This window comes from Callorhinchus milii, unplaced genomic scaffold (genome assembly GCF_018977255.1).
Source record: "Callorhinchus milii isolate IMCB2004 unplaced genomic scaffold, IMCB_Cmil_1.0 Scaffold3, whole genome shotgun sequence".
Taxonomy (NCBI): Eukaryota; Metazoa; Chordata; class Chondrichthyes; order Chimaeriformes; family Callorhinchidae; genus Callorhinchus; species Callorhinchus milii.
This window is the reverse complement of record NW_024704744.1, coordinates 2,836,200-2,860,966: the sequence shown is the minus strand read 5'-3', so window position 1 is coordinate 2,860,966 and position 24,767 is coordinate 2,836,200. Positions and strand designations below refer to the sequence as shown.

At 47.1% G+C, this 24,767-nt stretch overlaps 1 protein-coding gene across 1 annotated transcript in view; it reads right to left on the bottom strand.

The window, feature by feature from the left end:
• Positions 1–1,975: 1,975 nt before the first annotated feature.
• The window catches only part of LOC103187025, a 51,565-nt gene continuing 28,773 nt past the window's right edge, over positions 1,976–24,767 (bottom strand). Inside the window, exons 4-7 of the mRNA XM_042333512.1 lie at positions 13,905–14,038; positions 10,990–11,313; positions 5,726–5,963; positions 1,976–2,458 (exon numbers count right to left, since the gene is read on the bottom strand). Of these exons, the coding sequence (XP_042189446.1) occupies positions 2,090–2,458; positions 5,726–5,963; positions 10,990–11,313; positions 13,905–14,038 (1,065 nt within the window). The 3' untranslated portion in view covers positions 1,976–2,089. The remainder of the gene's footprint in view (positions 2,459–5,725; positions 5,964–10,989; positions 11,314–13,904; positions 14,039–24,767) is intronic.

Here is a 24,767-nt window from a genome sequence, read left to right as displayed (position 1 = left end):
TTGTGCAAAGTGACTTTTTTTTAGTGACTGTGTATTTCATAGGCCAACGAAGCAGCCAATTTGCACGTAGGGATGTCCCACAAACAGCTGGGAAGTGAATGGTCGATTTTATCTGGGGGATTGTCGGTCAGGACACAGAGGGAGAATAGAAACTCCCTTCTCTGTTCCTGTCCACCACCTGAGAACGCAGATTTGACATATTTTAGAATTCCTCAAACACGGCTTTAATGTTGAAGCCGTTTTTCCCTGTGAGTTGCCTTCTTGGAGACCTTTGACTTGTTCTCGCTGACGACCACTTTATATCGCCAGCTTTTATACAGTGATGTGGCATTGAAACAGGCGGTTCAGTCCAACCAGTGTTTATACTCCACACAAGCCCCCACCCTTCCTATTCCCCTTCTTTACCCTTCTATTCCTTTCCCCGTCAGGTATGAATAAATCTCTGCTTCCATACCTTGAAGCTGTTCTATAAAAATAATAATAATCCTTGCATTTGATAGAGCGCTTTTCACATCTTCTCGACGTCTCAAAGCGCTTCACAGAATATGCTGTAAAGTGAATTGACTGTATATTTGTGGGCGAACGCGGCAGCCAATTGCGCACAGCAGTGTCCCACAAACAGTCGTGGATTGAAAATGACCAATTTATTATTGTTTTGTTGTGGAGAGATTATTATTAGGTGTGTGGGGTATGGAAACTTGCCCAAGGTTTCGCCCTCTGCCTGGAATTGAACCCAGGTGTCTCGCTTGCAAGGCGAGTGCTCTAACCACTGAGCTACAGGACTCCACATTTTGTGGGCGAGACGCGGCAGCCAATTGTGAACAGCAGTGTCCCACAAACAGTCGTGGATTGAGTGACCAAATTTGTCAAAGCGCTTCACAGGAGTTTTTTGTGCAAAGTGATTTTTTTTTTAGTGACTGTGTATTTAGTGCCACATTCTCGACACTTCCTCCACAGGAAGAAGTTCCTCCTAAACTTCCCTCTGCAGGAAGACGTTCCTTCGGTTCTTGGAAATGAAGATATGAAAATGGCACTAAACTGTTGCTGAAGATATCACCAACAAGTGGTATTAGCCTATGTAACTTGCAATCAATTCTGCTAAGTGAAACTTCACATAGTTTCGCTAACAAAATACATAGTCAATTCACTTTACAGTTCATCCTGTAAAGCACTTTGAGACATTTCAACGACATAGTAAGGTGCTATATCAAATGCAAGTATTATTATTATTATTATGGGGATGTCATGAAATCTTACAGCACAGAAGGAGGCCATTCAGCCTATCATGTTTGTGCCAGCTCTTTGAAAGAACTATTAACTAGTCCCTATCCCCCGTTCTTACCCCGTAGCCTTGCAAATGTTTTCTCTTCAGGAACCCTTTTGAAAGCTATTATTGAAACTGCTTACACCACTCTTTCAGGCAGTGCATTCCGAATCTTACCAACACTCTGGATAAATACATTTCTCCTTGCCTCTCCTCTGGTCCTTTTGCCATGTGTACATAAGAAATTCAGCCCTTTGCTACCCCCTGCGCCACCAAGGACCATTCCTTGGCTTACAAGTTACCGCCACTTCCCTACCATCTCATCGTGTCCCTTAATATTTTTAAAGCATTATGAAATGCGGTAAATTTTTATTGTTATTGTTTGTGGACTCCTATAGCGTATTGGTTAGAGCACTCGCCTCACAAGCGAGAGGACCTGGGTTTGATTCCCGGGCGGGGCGAAACGTTAGGCAAGTTTGCTTACTCCACACGCCTCTGTTTACCTTGCAGTAAGTAGGAACCCGGTTGTTAGTCAATTGGCGGATCGCTTTCCGGTGAGTAATAATCGGTTCAAAAATAAATAATTTGGTCACTCAATCCATGACTGTTTGTGGGACACTGCTGTGCGCAATAGGCTGCCGGGTTTCACTCACAAAATACACAGTCAATCCACTTTATAGAATATCCTGCAAAGCACTTTGAGACAACGACGACGTGATAGGGGATCTATATCAGTACATTTTAACTCTGTTTTTTTCCTAACTGAGAAGGTCCTGCTGGACATATCAGTAAACCCTCGCTCTATAATGAGTTTTTTGGGGGTCTTTAAATCGTTCCGTTGCTCTGAATCTTGATGTCATTTTGTGTTCTCTGGCTCCCTCCTTGTGTGAGTGATGTGCTCCCTAGTTCCTCTCCCTCTGGGAGTGATGTGTTGCCTGGATCTTCTCCCTGTGGGAATGGCATGTTCCCTGACTCCTCTCCCTCTGGGAGTGATGGGCAGGGGTTCTCAGTGGCTGCAATAGAAGGCTTCCTCTTTTGAACTAGAGTCTTGTACATCTCAGAGTTCAGGAACCTGGGAAAGGAATCCCTGTGCATGAGGGAGTAGATCTGAATCTGTGCCTCATTGAACATCTGCGGCGATGGTTTCAGCAGGTTCTTATGGACAACTAGCCGGGCGTGAGAGTCGAGGCTCACCTATGGAGAGCACAAGAGAAGAACTGAGTCCAGAGCAAATCTAACAATGGTGAGCACTGTTAATTATTGAGCACTGTCCATGGTGAACACCATCAATGGTGAACAGTCACTGGTGAACACCGTCAAAGGTGAACACAGTCAATGGTGAACACAGTCAATGGTGAACACAGTCAATGGTGAACACAGTCAATGGTGAACACCATCAATGGTGAACACAGTCAATGGTGAACACAGTCAATGATGAACACAGTCAATGGTGAACACAGTCAATGGTCAACTCAGTCGCTGGTGAATACACAGTTAATGGAGAACACAGTCACTGGTAAACACAGTCAATGGTGAACAAACAGTCAATGGAGAACACAGTCAACGGTGAACACACAGTCAATGGTGAACACAACAACAACAACTTACATTTGCATAGCACATTAACGTCAGGAGGACGTCCCAAGGCGCTGAACAGTCAGGAATCCACACGCGAGCTGGTGGTTGGGATCAGGAGCGGTGGAGAGCAGGGAGGGTAGGGGTGGGAGGGTGATCGAAGGCACGGTTAAAGAGGAGGGTTTTGAGAAGGATCTTGGAGGAGGCAAGGGAGGGGGCAAGGCAAAAGGACTGCGGGATGGAATCCCAGAGGGTGGGGGCAGAAAGACTGAAGGCTCGCCTGCGAAGGTGGAGGATGCAAGGCTTGGGACATGAAGCAGGCTGAAGCCCGCTGAGCAGAGAGAGTGGACAGGTTGGTAGGGGGTAACTACAAAAAGATCTTCCGTATATATATGTGTGTATTAATTTTTTTAAATTACCTTTGACATGAATTATTAAATGTACTGTCACCTACTGGAGGGAAAACAATATTTTTTTCAGTTTTTTTTAAATAAGGTGATTTAGCAACACAGAGAGAGCAATGGCGGGATGTTGAGTGTGGATGCTGGAGAGATCTTTCAACAAGGAACCACTGGTCAGTTCTTTGTACTTCCTAGACTCTCAGAGAGCCAATTCCACATATAACCATCTCCCCCACCCAACCCCCCATTGCAACTCAATCACGTCATTTAATTGGGGGTTGGGGTAGAGGGGACGGGGCAACTAGAGGGGGAGAGGGGAAGAGAAAGGGACAGAGAGAAGAGCACTATTGGTTCTGAATATGGAATCCCATTGATCAACCCAACACTCAAAAGCTACTGCACAGCCAACTCAAGGCATAGAACATCTCATTCAACCACCACAATGATGTGGTAGTGGCACCACTATTACTACTACACAAGTGTAGTTGGTTAGGAAATTCGCCTCCAGTGTCAGACTCAGAACTGGTTATGAACACATTCAACGGTGAATACATTCAATGATGAACACAGTCAATGGTGAACACAGTGAATGGTGAACATCAGCAACAACAACAACAACAACAAGATTCCATTTATAGAGCGCCTTTCACGTCAGGAGGACGTCCCAAGGCGCTGCACAGTTGGGTCATGACCCGAGCAGGGGGGAAATGGTCAGGGTGAGGGGAGGGCAGGGAGGGAGCGAGGAGGAGGAAGAGAGTCGAGAGGGGAGCTGAAGGCACAGTCAAAGAGAAAATGGTGAACAGACATCGGTGGTCGGGCCTTCAGCCTCTCAGCCCCGAGGCTCTGGAACTCTATCCCCCAGTGCCTTCTCCTTGCCTCCTCCCTTTCCTCCTTCAAGGCCAGTCTCAAGACCTTTCTCTTTGACCGAGCCTTCAGCTGCCCTCTCGACTCTCTTCCCCCTCCTCGCTCCCTCCCTTCCCTCCACTCACCCTGACCATTTCCCCCCTGCTCGGGTCCTGACCCAACTGTCCAGCACCTTGGGACGTCCTCCCGACGTGAAAGGCGCTCTATAAATGGAATCTTGTTGTTGTTGTTGTTGTACTGTGAATGATAAGCTCCATCAATGACGTGTGCTGTTAATAGTGAGCAGGGTCCATGCCACAACTATTATCCACGCGTTCATCATCTCCCACCTTGATTATTCCATTGCTCTCCTTGCTGGTTTCCCCAGCTAACTCCATTCACAAAATCAAACTAATTCAACGCTCCACCACCCGTATTCTCACCTGTAATAATAATAATAATAATAATCCTTGCATTTGATATAGCGCTTTTCACGTCGGGAGGACGTCCCAAAGCGCTTCACAGAATAGACTGTAAAGTGAATTGACTGTATATTTGTGGGCGAACGCGGCAGCCAATTGCGCACAGCAATGTCCCACAAACAGTCGTAGATTGAAAATGACCAATTTTATTATTGTTTTTTGTTTTGGAGGGATTATTATTAGGCTCTGTGTGGAGTAAGGAAACTTGCCCAAGGTTTGGCCCTCTGCCTGGAATTGAACTCAGGTCTCTCGCTTGCAAAGCGAGTGCTCTAACCACTGAGCTACAGGACTCCACGACTACAGGACTGTAGCAAAGTCCATACCCCCATCAGCACAGTCCTTGCTAGCCTCCACCCATCCATGTCCTGTCCTATCCCTGTCCAGTCCTACCAATGTCCAGTCCTCTCAGTATGTATGGCTATCAATAATAATTAACACTGGGAGCACTAATCAGTGACATATTATTGATCCTGGAAGGGTGCCGGGCAGATTCACTAGAATGACACCAGGTGCTTAAAGGGTTAAATTATGAGGACAATTTGCTTAAACTTGGTCTCTATTCCCTTGAGTTTAGAAAGTTGAGGGGTAATCTGATTGAGGTGTTTAAAATAGTAAAGAGATAATACATACTAATGTAATGATGATGATAATAATACATAGAAATAGAAACTATTTCCTCTGGTGGGGAATCCACAACAAGGGGGCAGCACTTTAAAATTAGAGCAAGGCCATTTAGGAGTGAAATCAAGATGCATTTTTTCAGACAAAGGGTAGTGGAAATCTTGAAGTCTCTCCCCCAAAAGGTTGTGGCTATTGGATCCATTCATATTTTATAAAAGAAAATATTCATATTTTCTGGAAGACGTGAAAAGCGCTCTATCAAATGCAAGGATTATTATTATTATTATTTTTTTCAAGACTGAGGTGGATAGATATTTGTCAGATCAGGGTATCAAGGGAAATGGGGCAAAGGTGGATAATTGGAGTTGAGATACAGATCAGCCATGATCTAAAAGAATGGCAGAACAAGCTCGAGGGGCTGAATGGCATCCTCCTGTTCCTATGTTCCTATGATTACATCCCGTTATCATCTTCCTTTAGTAAACAAACACCTGCACAAACAACCCGTGACTTTGGCTGGGCCGCACTGGGTCTCTCACCTCTCTGGGGGATAATGTGGAAACATAGGCTTCATATATAGTTTTCGCTCTTTCTTCAACCACCTTCATGTCCTTTTCCTTTTTGAAGTCCTCGCAGATCAGCCAGAAGAGCATATTCTCTTCGCTGTGCTCAGTGCGCAGGAATTCTTGGAAGGTATTCCTCCCGACCCGAGTCTTCATCAGAGTGTCAAAGGAGTTAGCCCACGATACCAATTCACTTACTGCAGGGAACTCAAAGCTAAGTAAAAGAGGAGAGAAAATTGGAGAAGTTTAATTATTGCCATAAAACAAGAGCAATCCTTGCATTTGATGATAGTCCCTGTAACGTAAAGGGTTTATGGAGTCCCATAGCATAGTGGTGGCCCCCTCACCTTGGTTGAGATGTTGAACCAAGTTCCCATCTGCCTATTCAAGCGGACGGGAAACATCCCATTGGCACCAACAATAAAATCATTCATTCGCTTCATGACCATTTGTGAGATATCACTGTGCAGACATGGCTCTCCGCATTCGCCTACAAAACACATAGTTTTCTGGACTCAACCGTAAAATCCTGTGAAGTGTTTTGAGACGTCCAACCAATGTGCAAGGCGCTGTATCAAACGCAAGGATTATTACTATTTTATTATTATTCACAGACTTTTATAATCCTCGCATTTGATAAAATCACCTTGTCACATCATTGAGAAGTTTCACTACAACAACAGCAACGACAACTATAGAGTCCTCCATACAGGGCAGCATCTTAGAGCGCTTATCAATGGTGGAGCCTGATTCCAAGCCGGGGGTGGGGGGGGTGGTGTGGGGGAGGTGGCCGTAAGCACAGTCGAAGAGGAAGGTTTTCAGGTGGGATTGAGGGAGAGTGTTCCAGAGTTTCGGGGTGTAGTGGCTGAAAGTGCGATCTCCGATGGTGGGGCGGAGGGTGCGAGGGACGAGCAGGAGGCCGGTGCCAGTCGAGCGGAGACGCCGGGTGGTGGATTGGGGGAGTGAGGAGGTCGGAGAGGTAGGGAGGGGCCAGAGAGTGAAGGGATTTGAACATGAGTGTGAAAATAACCAGTGTAGTGAATTGACTGTGTATTTTGTAAGCGAAATGCGGCGGCCGATGGCACACAGCAGTGTCCCAGTGGTGGACTGAGTGACCAACTCGTTATTATTTTAAAACCCCAAGCTTGGCGCCACGCATTGTGTGTTGCGTCCGTGACCCTTCGTGTGAGTGTCTCAGTGCACAAACAGAGGACATGGTTAGTTTCCATGAGTTAGCAGATTCACCTGCTGCGTGGGTGTGAGCACAGGGGACCATTTTAATTGGCCATCTTGGATCCTCTGTTCCTGTGTGGCGTTGTGTGGTTGCCAAGGAATTGTTTGTTCTATAGCGAGTGGAGGAAGTGAAAAGCAGCTGGGAAAGAGTGGGGGAAGGTGCGTACGTGCGTGTGCGTGCTTCACATCCTTCCCATATAAGGCGAGGAAATAAGTCCTGTAAATATTTTTGATGCTGTATTTATTCGCTCAGGGGCTGATGAACACAGTCGCTGATCTGCGACCGATTCCTGCGTGGGACCGTTTTTAATCCAGTAAGTGTTTCAAGGGTTGCACAGCCGACTGATATCCTGTTACAAGTCTACTTGCCATGGAAACCCACTCACAGAAGATTGTTCACACTGGAGAAAGGGAATCTTAATTGAGGAAGCCAGTACAGTATTATGTAGTTCATAATTATACAGAGCTTTTCATGTCGGGAGGACGTCTCAAAGAGTTTGACAATGGTGTCTGGCCACCCATGCTGACGGATGGGGTGAGGGGGGGCATAGACAACCTGAACATAAATACTGTAATAAATAATAATAATAATCTTTGGATTTTATCTAGCCTTTCATGTCGGGAGGACATCTCAAAACGCTTCACAGGATATACTGTAAAGTGTAGTGACCGTGTGTTTTACCACAGAAACGTCCCACAAACAGCCATGAAGTGAATGACCGGTGTCATTTGAGGGATTGTCAGCCAGGACAACGGGGAGAGAAATTCCCTTCTCTTTTGTAATTGTGCCATGGGATCTTTAACATCCACCTGAACCGGCAGACAGGACCTCGGCTTAAAGGTCTCATCTCAAACAATTCAGCAATCCCCCTCCCCTCCCCCAGCACCGCACTGGTGTGTCAGCCTAGACTATCTGAGATCAATATCTGGACATGTGGCTTGAACCTACAACCTTCTGACTCAGAGGAGTGGCGTGGTCTACCAACTGAGCCAGGCTGATCACATCCTCAAAACACGTCAAAGCGCTTCAGAGTTACTTTTTACTGCAGAGTGCGGTGACTGCATATTTTGTAGACAAGACGATTTGCACACAGGAATGTCCTACAAACAGAAATGATGTGCTCAGCACGGTTTTTTCTGTGCAAATTGGCTGGCCACAAAACACGCAGTCACTACACTCTGCAGTAAAATCTATCGAGGCTTTTTGAAACGTTTCGACGGCGTGATCAAACATCAAATAAAATAATTATTTTTTATTGTTGTGACAGTGTATCCTGTGAACGCTTTGAGAAGCCTCAAGTTTGTCATAAGGTGCAATATCTAGTCCAAGAATTATTCCTTTTATTATTCTATGGTTGTTATTGAAATTGCATCCCCAACGGAGAGACTAGAGAGGCTTGAATTGTTCTCCTTGGAGCAGAGAAGGATGAGGGAAGATTGAATAGAAGTGTTCAAAATTATGAGGGTTTTTGATAGAGCAAATAGGGAGAAACTGTTTCCGCTGGCAGGTGGGTCGGTAACCAGGGACACAGATTTAAGATAATTGTCAAAAGAACCAGAAGGGGAGACGAGGAGAGTTTTTTTTTTTTTTACGCAGCGAGTTGTTATGATTTGGAACGCATTGCCTGAAAGAGTGGTGGAAGCAGATTTGATCGTAGCTTTCAGGAGTGAATTGGATACGTACTTAAAAAGGAAAAATTTGCAGGGTCATGGAATAAGAGCGGGGGAGTGAGACTAGTTAATAGCTCTTTCAAAAGCCGGCACAGGCACAGTGGGCCGAATGGCCTCCTTCTGTGCTGTGAGATTCTATGATTCTGAAGTCTTGCCGTTCTCTTCTCTGGACAGTTGCTGAGCTGTGGGGATAGCACGCTGTTACTTCCTTGTGTGTTTTTCCATTGACAACCTCTACGTGCAATAACAAAAACATGTTTGCCAGCATGTTTCGAGGGCTCCAGCACACCGCAGGGAACGCACAATTTTATTGGGGCAACCAGAAACATTTACAACGCAAATCAAGGCCATTCGGCCCCTCAAGCCTGTCCCTCCTCCCAGCGCAAGCTTTCCATTCAATCCCCTGCTCCCTTTCCCCTTAAAGCGTCTTTCATACACCTGACACAGTGCGTCAGCCTGGCGCAGTTGGTAGCACTCTCGCTCTGAGTCAGAAGGTTGTGGGTTCAAGCCCCACGTCAGGACTTGCATTCCATAAGACACTCCAGTGCAGTGCTGGGGGAAGTGTTGCATTGATGGAGATGCCGTCCTTTTGATGAGACATGGTTCGAGTCCAACTTAACCAACCTCCTCCATTTCATCTCTGCAAATGGTTTCTCCTCTCCCCCCCCCACCCGGTCACCTGCGGGGTACCCCAGGGCTCCATCCTTGGCCCCCTTTCTTCCGTATCTACATGCTCCCTCTTGGCAATGTCATCCGCAGACACGGGGTAAACTTCCACATGTATTCGGATGACACACAAATCTACTTTGCCTCCTGCAGTACCAACTCCAGGTCCCCTGATGTTCTAACAGCTTGTCTGGCAGACATCAAAGCCTGGAGGTGTGTAAACTTCCTGAAGCTGAATATGGACAAGACGGAAGCCATACTCCTTGGCTCCTGTCAACATCTTCACTCCTGCGGATCTAAAGTCCTCAACCTTCCTGGGCTCTCCCTCAGATTCATTGAACCAGTGCGTAATCTAGGTGTCCATTTTGACCCCCAGCTTTCCTTCCTGCCCCACATACGGTCACTGACCAGAACCGCCTTCTTCCCCCTCCACCACATTGTCTGCCTCGGACCGTACTTACCCCAAATGCAGCAAAACCCCTCATGCATGCGTTTGTCACCTCCCGCCTGGATTAGGCGCTCTCCTCGCCAATCTCCCCAGCTCCACTATTCAAAAAATCCAGCTTATTCAGAACTCTGCCGCCCACATACTGACCCAGACCAAAGTCCGTACCCACATCTCACCGGCTCTGGCCCAGGCTCCACTGGCTCCCCATCACTGAACAGATCTACTTCAAGATCGTCACTCTCGTGTTCAAATCCCTTCACTCCCTGGCACCTCCCTACCTCTCTGACCTCCTCACACCCCAATCCACCACCCGGAGCCTCCGCTCGACTTGCACCGGCCTCCTACTTGTCCTCGCTCCACCATTGGAGGTCCTACTTTCAGCCACTACGCCCCGAAACTTTGTAACACTCTCCCCTTGCCTTGCCGCCTTGCCCCCTCTCTCCTCTTTTTCCTTCTTTTTCGACCATGCTTACGGTCACTTCCCACTCCCCCCCCCCCCACCGGCTCGGAGTCAAGCTCCACCATTGTTAAGATTTCTGAAATGCTGCCCTGCATGGAGGGCGCTATGTAAGTGCAAGTTGTTGTTGTTGACATTAACCAAGGTCCCTTCTGCCTGTTTAGATGGATGTTAAAGATCCTTTGGCACTATTCAGAAAAGAAAAGGGAGTTTCTCTCTCCCGGTGTCCTGGTCAACAATCCCCCAGATAAAGTCGGTCACTCACTTCACGGTTGTTTGTGGGACATTGCTGTGTGCAGATTGCCTGCCATATTCACCCATAAAACACACAATTTCAGGATGTTTTCCTGACTTGAAACGTGCTCTCCCAAATGTAAAGATTATTGTTAACATAATAGTAATCCTTGCATTTGTAACAGCGTCTTAACATGTCATCGAGGTGTCTCAAAGCGCTTCAGAAGTGCCTATACTATAAAGTGTAATGACCATGTATTTTGTGGAAGAATGTGGCAGCCAACCTCCACACAGCAATGTCCTATAACAGCCATGAAGTAAGTGATCAATTGTATTTGGGGGATTGTTGGCCAGGACACCAGAAGAAACTCTTTTCCAATAAAGCCACGGGTTATTTAACGTCCACCTATACAAGCACACAATGGGACTTCAGTTTAACATTCTCGCCCGAATGGGATTATGATTGAATCCCGTTGAAAAAATGCTCGCTAATCAGGTCTCATTAAATAGAACAAAAAATATGTCACTTGCCTCTCTTTCGTGGGTTCTGTGGCCTCCACATTGGGTTCCATTTCAGCTTCCATTGGAGTATTAACCTTGTCGGAAATCACTGCAGTGTCCACTTTGTCTGGAATCACCGGAGTGTCCACTTTGTCTGGAATCACTGGGATGTCTACTTCATCTGGGAGCTCTGGGATGTCTACTTTGTCTGGGTCCTTCACAGTTTCTGCCTGTGTCTCTATCGTGACCACCACTTGCGTTTCAGTTTTGGCCTCTAACTTGTCCTCTATTGCACCCGCTTCAAAGGCCGGCTGCGTGCTGTTGTCCTCTTCGTTTTCTTTCCTGAGAGCGAAGCTGGAAGATAAGATGATTACACAGGAGCATAAGACTTTGTGGAGTTCTGTAAAGTATCAGAGCCTCGCAAGTGAGAGGACCCAGACGGGGTGAAAACTTAGTAATAACTATAATAATTATAATCCTTGCATTTGACATAGCGCCTTATTATGTCTTGAGACAACCACCACAACAAAAGTACATTTGTTTAGCACCTTTCACGTCGGGAAGACGTCCCAAGGCACTGGACAGTCAGAGTTTTGGACCTGAGCTGGGGGTCGGGATTGAAGAGGGTGGAGGGAGGGTGGCAAACAGGGAGATCGAAAGCACGGTCAAAGAGGAGGATCTTGAGATGGGTCTTGAAGGAGGCAAGGGAGGGGGCGAGGCAGAGGGACTGCGAGATGGAGTTCCAAAGGGTAGGGGCAGAGTTGCAGAAGGCCCACCCGCCAATGGTGGGGAACATGAAGCAGGCTGGAGCCCGCTGAGCAGAGGGAGACATCTCAAAGCGCTTCACAGAATATAATGATAATAATCCTTGCATTTGATATAGCGCCTTATCACACCTTCGAGACGGTTCAAAGTGATTCACAGAACATACTGTAAAGTAAATAGACTGTGTATTTTGTGGGAGAAACACTGCAGCTATTTGCACATTGCAGTGTCCCACAAACAGTCGTGGATTGAGTGACAAGACTATTATTTTTTTTAAAAATGTTTTGAACGGATTATCCCCGGAAAGGTGATCCGCCAATCGACCAACAACCAGATTCTGACTCACTGCTCGATAAACAGAGGCGTGTGGAGTAAGGAAACTTGCCTAAGGTTTTTTCCCGCCGGAGAATTGAACCCAGGTTCTCTCGCTTGCGAGGTGAGCGCTCTAAGCACTACACTACAGGACTCCACTTAGGTAAATTTCCTTAGATTGTTGGAATGGAATGCGCACTCTCTCCCTGAAGGGACACATCCCGCTGTCCTAATTCTGGAAAGCATTTGGAGCAGGTTGGCAAGTGCCAAGGCTTGGAGACCCCAGAGTGTGCGATGGGACACTGCTGGAGTCTAACCAGCTAAAGCCGCTTAGAAAATGTAACATATTACATCTTTTATAGTTAAAAGAAACAGAGGGGAGGTGAAGAGAAATTTTGTCACACAGCGAGTTGTTAGGATCTGGAATGCATTGCCTGAAAGGCCGGTGGAAGCCGATTCAAAAGCAGCTTTTAAGAGAGACGTAGATAATTATTTGGGGAGGACAAGTTTGCAGGGCTATGGGGAGAGCGCGGGGGAGTGGGATTGAATTGGATAGCTCTTTTCAAAGAGCCAGAACAGACACGATGGGCTAAATGGCCTCCTTCTATGCTGTATAATTCTATGATTCTATGACATTGTTAGCCAAGCTTGTGGAGGGAGAGGACTTGCAATTCTTAGCAAGGGTGAGTAACCTTTAGTTCCTGTCCATCTGTTCAACCTTCATCCGGGTTCCACCAGCCTTTACCTAGAAGCTGACTATATAAGATCAGTTTCTGTGTTCTTTGATTTCAAGATCCTCACACTCGTTCTCAAATCCCTCCATACCTCTCTGACCTGCTCACTCCCCAACTCACAACCGGCTGCCTCTGCTCGACTGGCTCTGGCCTCCTGCATGTCCCTCATGCCCTCCGTTCCACCATTGGTGGCCACGCTTCCAGCTACTACGCCCCAAAACTCTGGAACACACTTCCTCTATCCCTCCACTTTGCCCCTTTCTTTCCAATCTTCAGGTTGTGCCTGAAGACCTTCCTCTTCGAGAGTACCTATGGTCACACCCTCCCACCTCCCCCCAGCTCGGCTTCGTGCTCTGCCACTGTCAGGAGCTCATGATGGAAATTATTGTTGTTCTTTCCTCCCAGCAAATAGCCAGCGGAGCTGGAGGAGTGTCCCCTTGGGAGGGGGAGGGGGGTACCAGAGGCTGGGAGCTGCACTGAGTATAGAAAGCACTGATTAAGCCCACATTGGGACTTTGAGCTCACAGTCTAGGCTGACGCTCCAGTGCAGTATTGTGGTGAACTGCATTAGCAGAGGCCCCGTCCTTTGGATGAGACGTTAAAGAGACAGAGAAGGTCCCATCTACCTGTTCTAGTGGACGTTAAAGATCCTGTGGCGCTACTCGTAAAGAGAAGGGAGTTTTCCCTGTGTCCTGCCCAACAATCTCCCACTTTATGGCTGTTTGTGGGACGTTGCTCTGCGCGCATTGGCTGCAGCGTTCATTTAGTACAAAAATGACGGTGCACTCTGTCCTTGTGGCACTTCCCGTGTGCATGCGCACAGCTCACAGCAAGTGACATCAGCAACAACCTGATCATCTGGAAGTCGGCCAGTTTGGAGCCAGGGATTATTACATTATACAGCGTAAATTTCCCCAAATCTCGTCAACACAGCTCATCTGAAATAGTAATAATAATCCTTGCATTCGATATAGCCCTTTATCACATCGTTCATACACCTCAAAGCGCTTCATAGAATATACTGTGAAGTGAATTGATTGTAGATATTGAGGGCAAAATGAAAGATAACATGCTTTTTTTTGTGAGATGGACGGGGAGGGAGGAGGGGTTGGAGGATGTGGGTCACTGACCTACCGTGAGCAGCAGCAGTACCAGCTCAAGCCGTGGGTGGTTGGACTCTGATGGGACACTTCCTTGGGCTGGCTGCCTTCGCCTCCATTCTCTTGCTCCCCCTGATTCCCCATTTCCACCTGTTCAGATCCCATGAGCTACAAAACAAAAAGCGGGATTATCAGAGCAACACAACGCAATGCAATTTCCCATTTACATCCGCCTTTTATGTCGTGGGGAGGGCATCTAAAAGCACTTGACACTGCTGGCTGAGCACCCGGGCTGGGGTTGGGAGCTAAGGGAGGTGGGGAGGGGAAAGATTACCAAAGGCACGGTCAAAGAGGTACATCTTGAGATGGCTCTCGAGCACAATAACAAGGAGATAATAATAAATAATACAGGGCCACCCCTTTATAACGCCCCCTACTCCATTTTTAACGTGGCTTCACTTTTAGTACATGAGTCTGTCTTCTGGCGGTGACAAGCCGCCTTCCCTCTCTACAAAATGGCTAACTTCCAGGTTGTCAGATTGCTGCTTATGCCACTTCCTGTGTGTTGCGTACATGGGACCGGAGGTATTAATCCCTTAATAATAATCTGGTCGCTCAATCCATGACTGTTTATGGGACAATGCTGTGTCCAATCCTCTGCCGTGTTGTGCACACAAAATACAGTCAATTCAGTTTACAGTATGTTCTGTGAAGCGCTTTGCGACTCTCGAAGACGTGATAAAGCGCCATATCAAACGCAAGGATTATTATTATGCATTGTCGGAATTACACAAGAAAATGTTTTTTGCCGGGAATGGGAGACAAACTGCTGTAAGTCCTTTTATTTTTGGTCAACTGGGCGTGCGACCCGTGTTTAAAAGTCTCCATGCCAGAGGATTCCTAGGTTTCCTTCGGATGAGACGTTAAGCCAAGGTCCCATCTGGCTGCCTGTGCTGAGCATGTTCAGGTGGACGTTAAAGATCCTGTGGCACCACCCGAAAAGAGAAAGGGGAGTTTGCCCAACAATCATACAGGTAATTTGGTCGTTCACTTCATGGCTGTTTTTGGGACATCGTTGTGTCATAAATATTTATCACACCTTATATTTATAGAATAATAATAATCCTTGGATTTGAGAAAGCGCCTTATCACTTCGTTGAGACGTCTCCAAACGCTTCACAGAATATACTGTGAAGTGGATTAACTGTGTATTTTATGGGCAAAATGCAGCCAATTGCGCACGGAAATATCCCACCAACAGTCGCGGATTGAGTGACCAATTTTGTTTGAGGGACTGTATCGCTACAACAACAACAACAACAAAATGACATTTATTACAGCGATGCGAAGGGACCATGCGAGTGTGGGGGCAGAGAGGACCGTATCACACCTTTCACATTGGGAATACATCTCGAAGCCCTTCACAAAACTGGGGGGAAGCCTGAGCCCCCACCCCACCAACCTCTGTCCCACACACAGTCTCTGTCTCTCACACACAGTCTTTGTCTCTCACAAATACAGTCTCTTGTCCGTTTCTCGCACACACAATCTCTGTCTGTCTCTCTCTCACAAACTTTCCCCTGTCTGTCAATCATACACACAGGCTCAATCTCTTAACATCTACACACTTTGCGATGTTAGGGCACTGCATAAATGCAAGTTGTTCTTGTTATATCCTCTGTCTCACACAAACACACTCTCACATTGACTCTGTCTGTCTCCCCCCTCGCCCCCCCCACCCCCCTACACACGCACACACACACACACACACTGTCTCTGTCAGGCTGAGACAGTTACAACATTTTAAAGGGACTTTTTGAAGAGTAATGATATAAAAGAGCAGGGGAATGGGCTTAGAGCAGAGAGCTCCAGTGGGGGAGCGAGCGCCAGCACAGATACGAAGGGTTGAACATTCTCTTTGTGCGCTGTGAATATTGATATCCTATAGTCTGCTACTTCCCCCCAAAAACAGATGTCGAGGTGAAAGCAGTTGGTACAGACTTACCTCGTCTTCAGGAAAAGCGTTTGCCTAGAGCCGGAGTCATGCTTGCAGTTGGCTCAAAGCCTTGGCAGTTCCTGTGTAACCTGGGACTAAACTTGCAGAGGAAATATTTGTTCAAGTGTAGCTGATATGTGCTGGAAGTTGGCACCAGTCCACATGTTATGGAATTATCCAACGCATTGTAGTCCCCAAGCTCAGAAATGTTCTGTGCCCTGAGGAAGGAGAGGGAGGGAGGGAGGAGGGAGGGACGGAGGGAGGGAGGAAGACGCAGCTTTAATACACAAAAGGTAAAATGCTGCAGATGCTGGAAATCTGAAACAAAAACAGAAGTCGCTGGAAACACTCAGCAGGTCAGGCGGCATCTATGGAGAGAGGAAAGTGAGTTAACATTTCAGGCGGATGACCTTTTGTCAGTTGAACAGGCTGAAAGGGAAAAACAAAAGTCACGACAACTGACGAAAGGCCGTCGACCCGAAACTTTAGCTCACTTTGCTCTCTCCAATAGATGCTGCCTGACCCGCTGAGTGTTCCCAGCGACTTCTGCTTTTATTGGAGGTTTAACAAAGCTCTAGCTGTTATTTTTTTGAGTGAGTGAGTGAGTGTGTGGGTTGGTGGGGTGTGGAGGGGCGCGGAAGGGATGGGACAGGAAACTGGTGACTTTAAAAAACAGGGACACATGCAGATAAAAGACAGAAATTTCATCCAGTTTTAGTCCTGCCAAGCATTTTCCTGAAATATTAATATCACACAATGGGGAAAGAACAGGGGAATGGGATTAGAGTTGAGGCCACAATTAAAGTGAATGTTTTGAGTTTATATCAACAGATAATGAATACAAAAGAGAGGTGGGAGCGTTTGACTTGTACAAGTAAGGGGAACGCAGGAAGAATTTCTTGGCCGACAAACCCTCATCAAATCAGTCACTCACTTCATGGCTGTTTGTGGGACATTCTATGCGCAAATTGGCTGCCAAGTCCGCCTACAGAATCCACAGTCACTACATTTTACAGTAAATCCCGTGAAGCGCTTTGAGACGTTCTCCCGATGTATTAAATGCAAGCATTATTATTATTATGTATTACTAAGACCTCCGTTGGCTACAGTTGAAATTATTGTGTGTAGTTTTGGGTGCCCTGTGGTGTTAGATGATATAATAAATGTATAGTAATAAACCTTGCATTTAATATAGCCCCTTATCATGTCCTTGAGAGCTTCACCCAAAGAGCTTCACAGAATATATTGTAAAATGAATTGACTGTGTTTTCAGGGCGAAACATGGCAGCCAATTGCTCACAGCAGTGCCCCACAAACAGTCGTGGACTGAGTGACCAAATCATATTTTTATTTTTTTATTTGTTTTGAAAAAGATGTTAGATGCTCTGGGTTGTTTCCAGGAATGAGGAGGCGAGGCCTCAGGTATGATGGGAGACTGGAGCGTCCAGGGAATTGGTTAACACTGAATTTGCTCCCCAAACACCCACAGCGCAGAGAGAATTACTCATTCGGTTAATTAACAACAGTCCCGGAAAGGTTGAAGCTCCGTGCGTCGTTCCTGACTGATGTGTCGTTTCTTGTTCAGGTTAAATATAGATTAACATACATCCACACACACACACACACACGCACGAACATTGTTTTTGACTCCCTTCCAGTCTCCTTTCCTGTGTTACCTACATGTTAATTAGCAAAGAGGATGTTACAATGGGTTCTGGCAAGGAAATAATGTTAAATTGACACCAGCCTGGCTCAGTTGTTTTCGCTCTCACTTCCAGTTCAAGATGTTGCAGGCTGAGAGATAAATTCCTTAATTGATTAAAATATTCACACTTGAAGTATGATCACATTGGAGTCCTGTAGTGTAGTGGTTAGAGCACTCGCCTCACAAGCGAGAGGACCCGGGTTCGATTCCCGGGCGGTGCGAAACCTTAGGCAAGTTTCCTGACTCCACACGTCTCTGTTTGCCTAGCGGTAAGTTGGAACCAGGTTGTCAGTCCATTGGCGGATCGCTTTCTGGGGATAATAATCTATTAAATATCAACATGTGTCTGTCATCTGTAAAAAGGGATTGTTGCATACTTTGTGTGCATAATACTAATGGTTTAATGATCCTTGCATTTGATATAGTGCCTTATCACGTGATTGAGACGTCTCAAAGCACGTCACAGAATATATTGTAAAGTGTATTTTGTGGGCGAATTGCAGCAGTCAATTGCGCACAGCAATGGCCTGCAAAGTCAAACACCCCACCCACACATACACGCTAATACTACCACACACGGACACAAACACCCACCGAGTGACCAAACCTTTTTGGACCCAAAATGTAATCTATTTTAGGGGCCTCGGATTTCTTAATCTGCCTCTGCCCACGCCCACACATACAATGCCTTTAATATCAGGAGGCCTTACAGAGACCGAGTGGGAACCTGAGCTGAGTGGGAGATGGCCTCAGGCACAGTCGGAGAGGTAAGTTGTTCGGTGGGTTTTGAAAACAGAGTGGGAAGGAGAGAGGTGGAGGGATATAGGGAGAGATTTCCAGAGAGCAGTGGGGCAATGTGACTGAAAGCTCACCAGCTGACGGTGCGTGTAGGTCTGTGTGATTGTGCATGTATGGTTAAGTGTGTCTATGTGGATGTGCGTGCGTGTGTTTGTGTATGTGTGATTGCTTGTGTCTATGTGATTGTGTGTGCGGTGGGTGTTTGCATGTGTATTTGTGTCTGTCTGTGGTAGGATTAGCATGTGAAGTGCTTCTGTGAAGTGCTTTTAGCGTGTGGGTGGGGGGGTTTGACCATTTGTGTGTGATTGTTCGGCTTTCAGTCTAAGTGTGTTTGTATATCTATGGGTGTGTGAAAGTACATTTAGTTGTGTGTGTGTGTGTGTGTGTGTGAGTATGTGTGTATAGCGGGTATTTGTAGCTGGGTATATAAAGTCCTGTAGCTCAATGGTTAGTGCACTCGCCTCACAAGCGAGAGACGTGGGTTTAATTCCCGGCCGGGCGAAATGTTGGGCAAGTTTCCTTACTCCACACGCCTCTGTTTACCTAACAGTAAGTCGGAACCTGGGAGGTGTTTGGGTGTGTGTTTGTGTGCGCGGTGGTGTGTGTGTGTGTTGGCACGTGTGTTTGTGTGGTGGTGTTTGTGTTTCTGTGTCGGCATGTGTGTCTGTGTGTTGGTGGTGCGTCGGTGTGGTGGTGCGTGTGTTTGTGTGGTGTTGTGTGTGTGGTGGTGTGTGTGTGGTGGTGGTGTGTGTGTGTGTGTGGTGGTGTGTGTGTGTGTGCGTGGGTGGTGTGTGTGTGTATGGCGGTGTGTGTGGTTGTGTGTGTGTGGTGGTGTGTGTGGTGGTGTGTGTGTGTGGTGGTGTGTGTGTGTGGTGGTGTGTGTGTGTGTGGTGGTGTGTGTGGTGGTGTGTGTGTGTGTGGTGGTGTGTGTGTGTGGTGGTGTGTGTGGTGGTGTGTGTGTGTGTGTGGTGGTGTGTGTGTGTGGTGGTGTGTGTGTGTGTGGTGGTGTGTGTGTGATGGTGTGTGTGTGTGGTGGTGTGTGTGGTGGTGTGTGTGTGTGTGGTGGTGTGTGTGTGTGGTGGTGTGTCTGTGTGTTGGTGGTGCGTCGGTGTGGTGGTACGTGTGTTTGTGTGGTGTTGTGTGTGTGGTGGTGTGTGTGTGGTGGTGTGTGTGTGGTGGTGTGTGTGTGTGGGTGTGTTTGTGTGGTGGTGTTGTGTTTCTGTGTCGGCTGTGTGTCTGTGTGTTGGTGGTGCGTCGGTGTGGTGGTACGTGTGTTTGTGTGGTGTTGTGTGTGTGGTGGTGTGTGTGTGGTGTGTGTGTGGTGGTGTGTGTGTGTGTGGTGGTGGTGTGTGGGATTGAAGGGCGTAACGTCAGAACAAATGTATGCAAACGCTATTTCAGTCGGGAGCAGTGAACCTGTGGACAGGACTCCCGCGGGAGATGGTTGAAACGGGAAGTATTTTCTTTTGGGTAATAGCGCTGTGGGATACAGCACATGGGTTGGTTGGGGTGTGCGTGCACGCGAACCCCAGCCAAGTGGAACAAGAACTCGACGGACCGTGGCCATTTTTGCGCCCGGCGTTTCTTATGTTCTCATGTGAATTGGGCTTTGTTGGCAATTATTGCACTGTCAACTTGCTGTCGAGGAGAGTCAACACCTCAGGGCCCTTTCCGCAGCCAAACATGTGTGTGACTTCCTTCTTCGTGGTCTCCTTTGCGAGATATTGCAAGTAGTTTTGGTGACCGGTGAGGGGTAGGAGCGTTCTATCACAGTCCAGCAATTTAATGTGCGTGCGTGTGCGTGTGCGTGTGCGTGTGGATCGTCACCCCGGACGCCTCTCTGTGTAGCAGTAGCGTGTTTGCAAAATTAAGGTTTGTCACCGCTGGGAAACAAATCGATTGAAATGGTGGCTACAGCTCTCTTCATTCTGATGCTGATCGCTTGCTTCACCTTTGGTAAGTCCATAATAACATTAATAATACTAATCATAATCTTTACATTAAGTGGAGTCCTGTCGCTCAGTGGTTAGAGCACTCGCTTTGCAAGCGAGAGACCTGAGTTCAATCCCCGGCAGAGGGCCAAACCTTGGGCAAGTTTCCTTACTCCACACAGAGCCTAATAATAATCCCTCCAAAACCAAAAACAATAATAAATTGGTCATTTTCAATCCACGACTGTTTGTGGGACATTGCTGTGCGCAATTGGCTGCCGCGTTCGCCCACAAATATACAGTCAATTCACTTTACAGTATATGCTGTGAAGCGCTTTGGGACGTCCTCCCGACGTGAAAAGCGCTATGTCAAATGCAAGGATTATTATTATTATTATTATTACAAGGATTATTATTATTATTACATTTAATGCAGCGCCTTTTCACGTCAGGATGATAATCCAAAGCACTTCACAGGATTTATTGCATACTGTATTGTATGGCATACTGCCTGCCGACATGAAAGGTGCTGATATTCCCGGGCAGGACGAAACCTTAAGCAAGTTTCCTTACTCCAGTAAGTAAGAAACTGGTTGTTAGTCGATTGGCGGATCGCTTTTCTGGAGGTAATAAACCCTTCAGAAAATAATAATAATAATAATAATTTGGTCACTCAATCTACGACTGTTTGTGGGACACTGCTGTGCGCAAGGATTATTATTATAATACTAACAGAAAGAAACAACTGGGAGGTTTGTGTGCGCGTATGGAAGGGGGAGTGAGGTTGGGGGGAGCAGACAGAGAGAGATCGGAAAGCAGGCAACGCAACAACGGACCGAAAGTGACTTTATCCCTGTTTTTTATATATTTTTAATAAAATCACGAAATCCAGGGATAATTATTGTTATAATAACAATATTATATTACTACTTTATAATATTATAATGTTATTTTATAAGCGGATTGCTTTTCTGGGGGTAATAATCTCTTCAAAAAATAATAATAATAATTTGGTCAATCAATCTACGACTGTTTGTGGGACGCTGCTGTGCGCAATTGGTTGCCGTGTTTCACACACAAAATATACAGTCAATTCACTTTAGAGTATATTTTGTGAAGCGCTTTGAGATGTCTCAACAACCTGATAAGGCGCAATATCAAATGCAGGGATTATTATTATAATAATAGAGAGAGAGAAAATAGGGGGTTATAACACGAAAGCGAGTTAGTGGCACAAACAGAAGAGGAAAGAGATAAATACAGAGGCAGAGAGATGGCCGTACATTCACAGAGAAACTGAACGAGTGTCTTTGGCCCATTTAAGGGGAGAGGGAGAAAGAATGTCAAATACACGAGAGAGAGAGAGAGAGAGAGAGGGGGGGGGAAGGAAGGAGAATATATTCTGTGAAGAGCTTTGAGACGTCTCAACGACATGATAAGGCACTATTTCAAGGGTAAGGATTATTATATTATTATAATATTATTATCCCGGGATCTGGAAACCTAAAATTGGATCCCTTCATTGTGACAACCTCCCAATATTAAAGGCGCTATATCAAATGCAAACAATATTATTAATATTGTTGTTATTTTATTTTATGAGTTTGGATTGTTTGAAACCTGAGTTTACATAATAATAATAATAATAATAATAATAATCCTTGCATTTGATACAGTGCCTTATCATGTTGTCTCAAAGCGTTCAAAGTGGATTGACTGTATATTTTGTGGGTGAAACACTGCCAATTGTGCACAGCAATATCCTAAAATAGTTCTCAATTGAGTCATAAAATTCTTATTTATTGATTTGAAGGGATTATTACCCCCAGGAAGCGATCCACCAATCCATTAACAGCTGTGTTTCTACATGCGGTGTTCCTCGGGCTCTGTCCTCAGTCCCCTCCTCTTCACCCACTACATACATCATCTGCAGACATGGGGTAAATTTCCACATGTATGCGGATGACACCCAACTCTACCTCTCTGCCTCCACCCTGAACTCCAGGACTACTGGCGATCTGACCGACCGCCTGTCGGACACCAATGCCTGGACGAGCACCAACTCTCTCCAACTCAACGTCAGCAAGACCGAGGCCCTCCTGATTGACTCGCGCCAGCGCCTCCGCACCTCAGCCGCTGGCAGCATCGGCCTCCACGCTGCCGATTCAACCTCACTAAGCCAGTCAGGACTCTGGGTGTCTTGTTTGCCTGAACTGTCCTTTCTCCCCTACATCTGCGCCATGACCGGCACTGCCTACCACCACCTCCACAACATTGCCAGACTCCGCCATTGCCTCACCCCTCAGGCTGCCCAAACCCTCACCCACACATTCGTCACATCAGGGCTCGATTATGGAAATTCCCTCCTCATCGGCCTTCCCAACTCTTCCCTTCACAAGCTGCAGATCATCCAGAAACTCTGCAGCTCGTGTACTCTCGCACACCAGGCTCTGTGACCCCATCACTCCCACCCTCACCCGACTCCACTGGCTCCCCATCCCCCAGAGGATCGAATTCAAGATCCTCGTCCTCACCTATAAGTCCATCCATGGCCTTGCCCCCCCCCCCCACCTCTCTGACCTGCTGCCTCCCTACCAACCTGCCCGCTCCCTCCGTTCAGCGGGCTCCGGTCTGCTCCATGTCTCCCGCCCAACCCGCCCTACCATCGGTGGCTGAGCTTTCAGCCTCTCTGCCCCCACACTCTGGAACTCCATCCCACGGTCCCTTCGCCTCGCTTCCTCCCTCGCCTCCTTCAAGGCCGGTCTCAAAACCCTCCTCTTCGATCGTGCCTTCGGTCGCCCTCCCACCTTCTCTGCCTTCCCTCACCCCTTCCCCACCCCTCCCCCATGCTCGGGTCCTGACCCCTGACTGTCCAGCGCCTTGGGACGTTCCCCCGACGTGAAAGCCGCTCTATAAACGTAATTTTGCTGTTGTTGTTGTTACTGCTCGGTAAACAGAAGCGTGTGGAGTAAGAAAACTTGGCTAACATGTTGCCCCAACCCGAAATCAAACCCTGGTCCTCTCGCTTGCGGGGCGAGTGCTCTAACCACTACATTACAGAACTCCTCACATTTTTACGACATGTTTGTTAGTGGTTAGCACTGCAGCCAATTTATATTTTTCACCTAATTTATGTACAGACAGAGCACAGGCAGACCCCGTCCTAGTGCAGTCTCCTGTGGTGGAGGTTGTCACAGAGGGTCAGCAGGTGAGCTTGCGATGCTCAATGACAAACGCCCTGGTGAACAACGTCGACGTACACTGGTTCAAGCAACAGCCCGGAAAACACAAGAAGCTTATAACGACGCATTGGACTGGGGGTAACGTTTCCACTCCGTGCTGCCAGTTTACCAGAGACATCGCCAGCAACAGCTTTGTTCTGACCGTCAATAAAGCATCGCCCGACAGCTCTGCCGTCTATATTTGCAATGTGTGGGGATTCATCTCGGGAAATGGAAGCCGTCTTGTCGTGAAACGTGAGTGAGCTCCACCATACCAACACGGTTGCTCCCTCCGCTCAGCGGGCTCCGACCTGCTCGACATCTCCTGCCCAGCCCACCCCACCATCAGTGATCTGGCCTTCAGCCTCTCTGCCCCCATCTTTTGGAACTCCACCCCACAGTCCCTACACCGCGCTCCCTCCCTCGCCTCCTTCAAGGCACATCTCAACAGCTTCCGCATCGACCGTGCCTTTGGCCACGCTCCTACCCTCCCTGCCCTCCACCCCTTCTGATCCCAGTTCCCCCAGCAAATCCCCGACTGTCCAGCGCCTTGGGACATCCTCCTGATGTGAAAGGCGCTGTGTAAATATAATTTGTTGTTGTTGGTGGTGGTGAGATATTAAACCAAGCCTCCCATTCCCCACCACTTACCCTTCCCCACCCCCTCCCTCACCCCTTCCCCCACTGTCACCCCACTATCCCTATCTGTGCTTCTCAAAGTGATTCCCCCCCACACTAATCAAGAAAATGATGCCCGCTTCTATCCCGGTGACCTGGCCACTCTTCCATTTATTTTTTAATAAATTTATAAAAATTAAATGTATTCATTTAATTCAATTGGCTGCCGCATTTCACCCACAAAATATACAGTCGATTCACTTTACAGTATATTTTGCAAAGCGCTTTGAGACTTCTCGAAGACGTGATAAGGCACTGTATCAAATGCAAGTATTACTATTATCAAACGCTAAATCAAATTGGGGAATTTTTCCTGCAATAATACAGTTTATCCAAAGGCTAGCACAACACAAGGGCTCAGGGTTACAAAGGGCAATCTGAGGGCAGACACCAGGAAGTATTTCTTTACCCAGAGGGTAATTAGCGATTGGAACAGGGTTACTGGGCAGGGTGGTTGAGGCCAGGACATTGGAAACAGCGCAAGACTAAGGTGATGATAAGGTGGGTGCTCTGGAGGCTTGCGTTTGGATGGGATAAAGGGTATTCTTCATCCAAATTCATTTTGTGG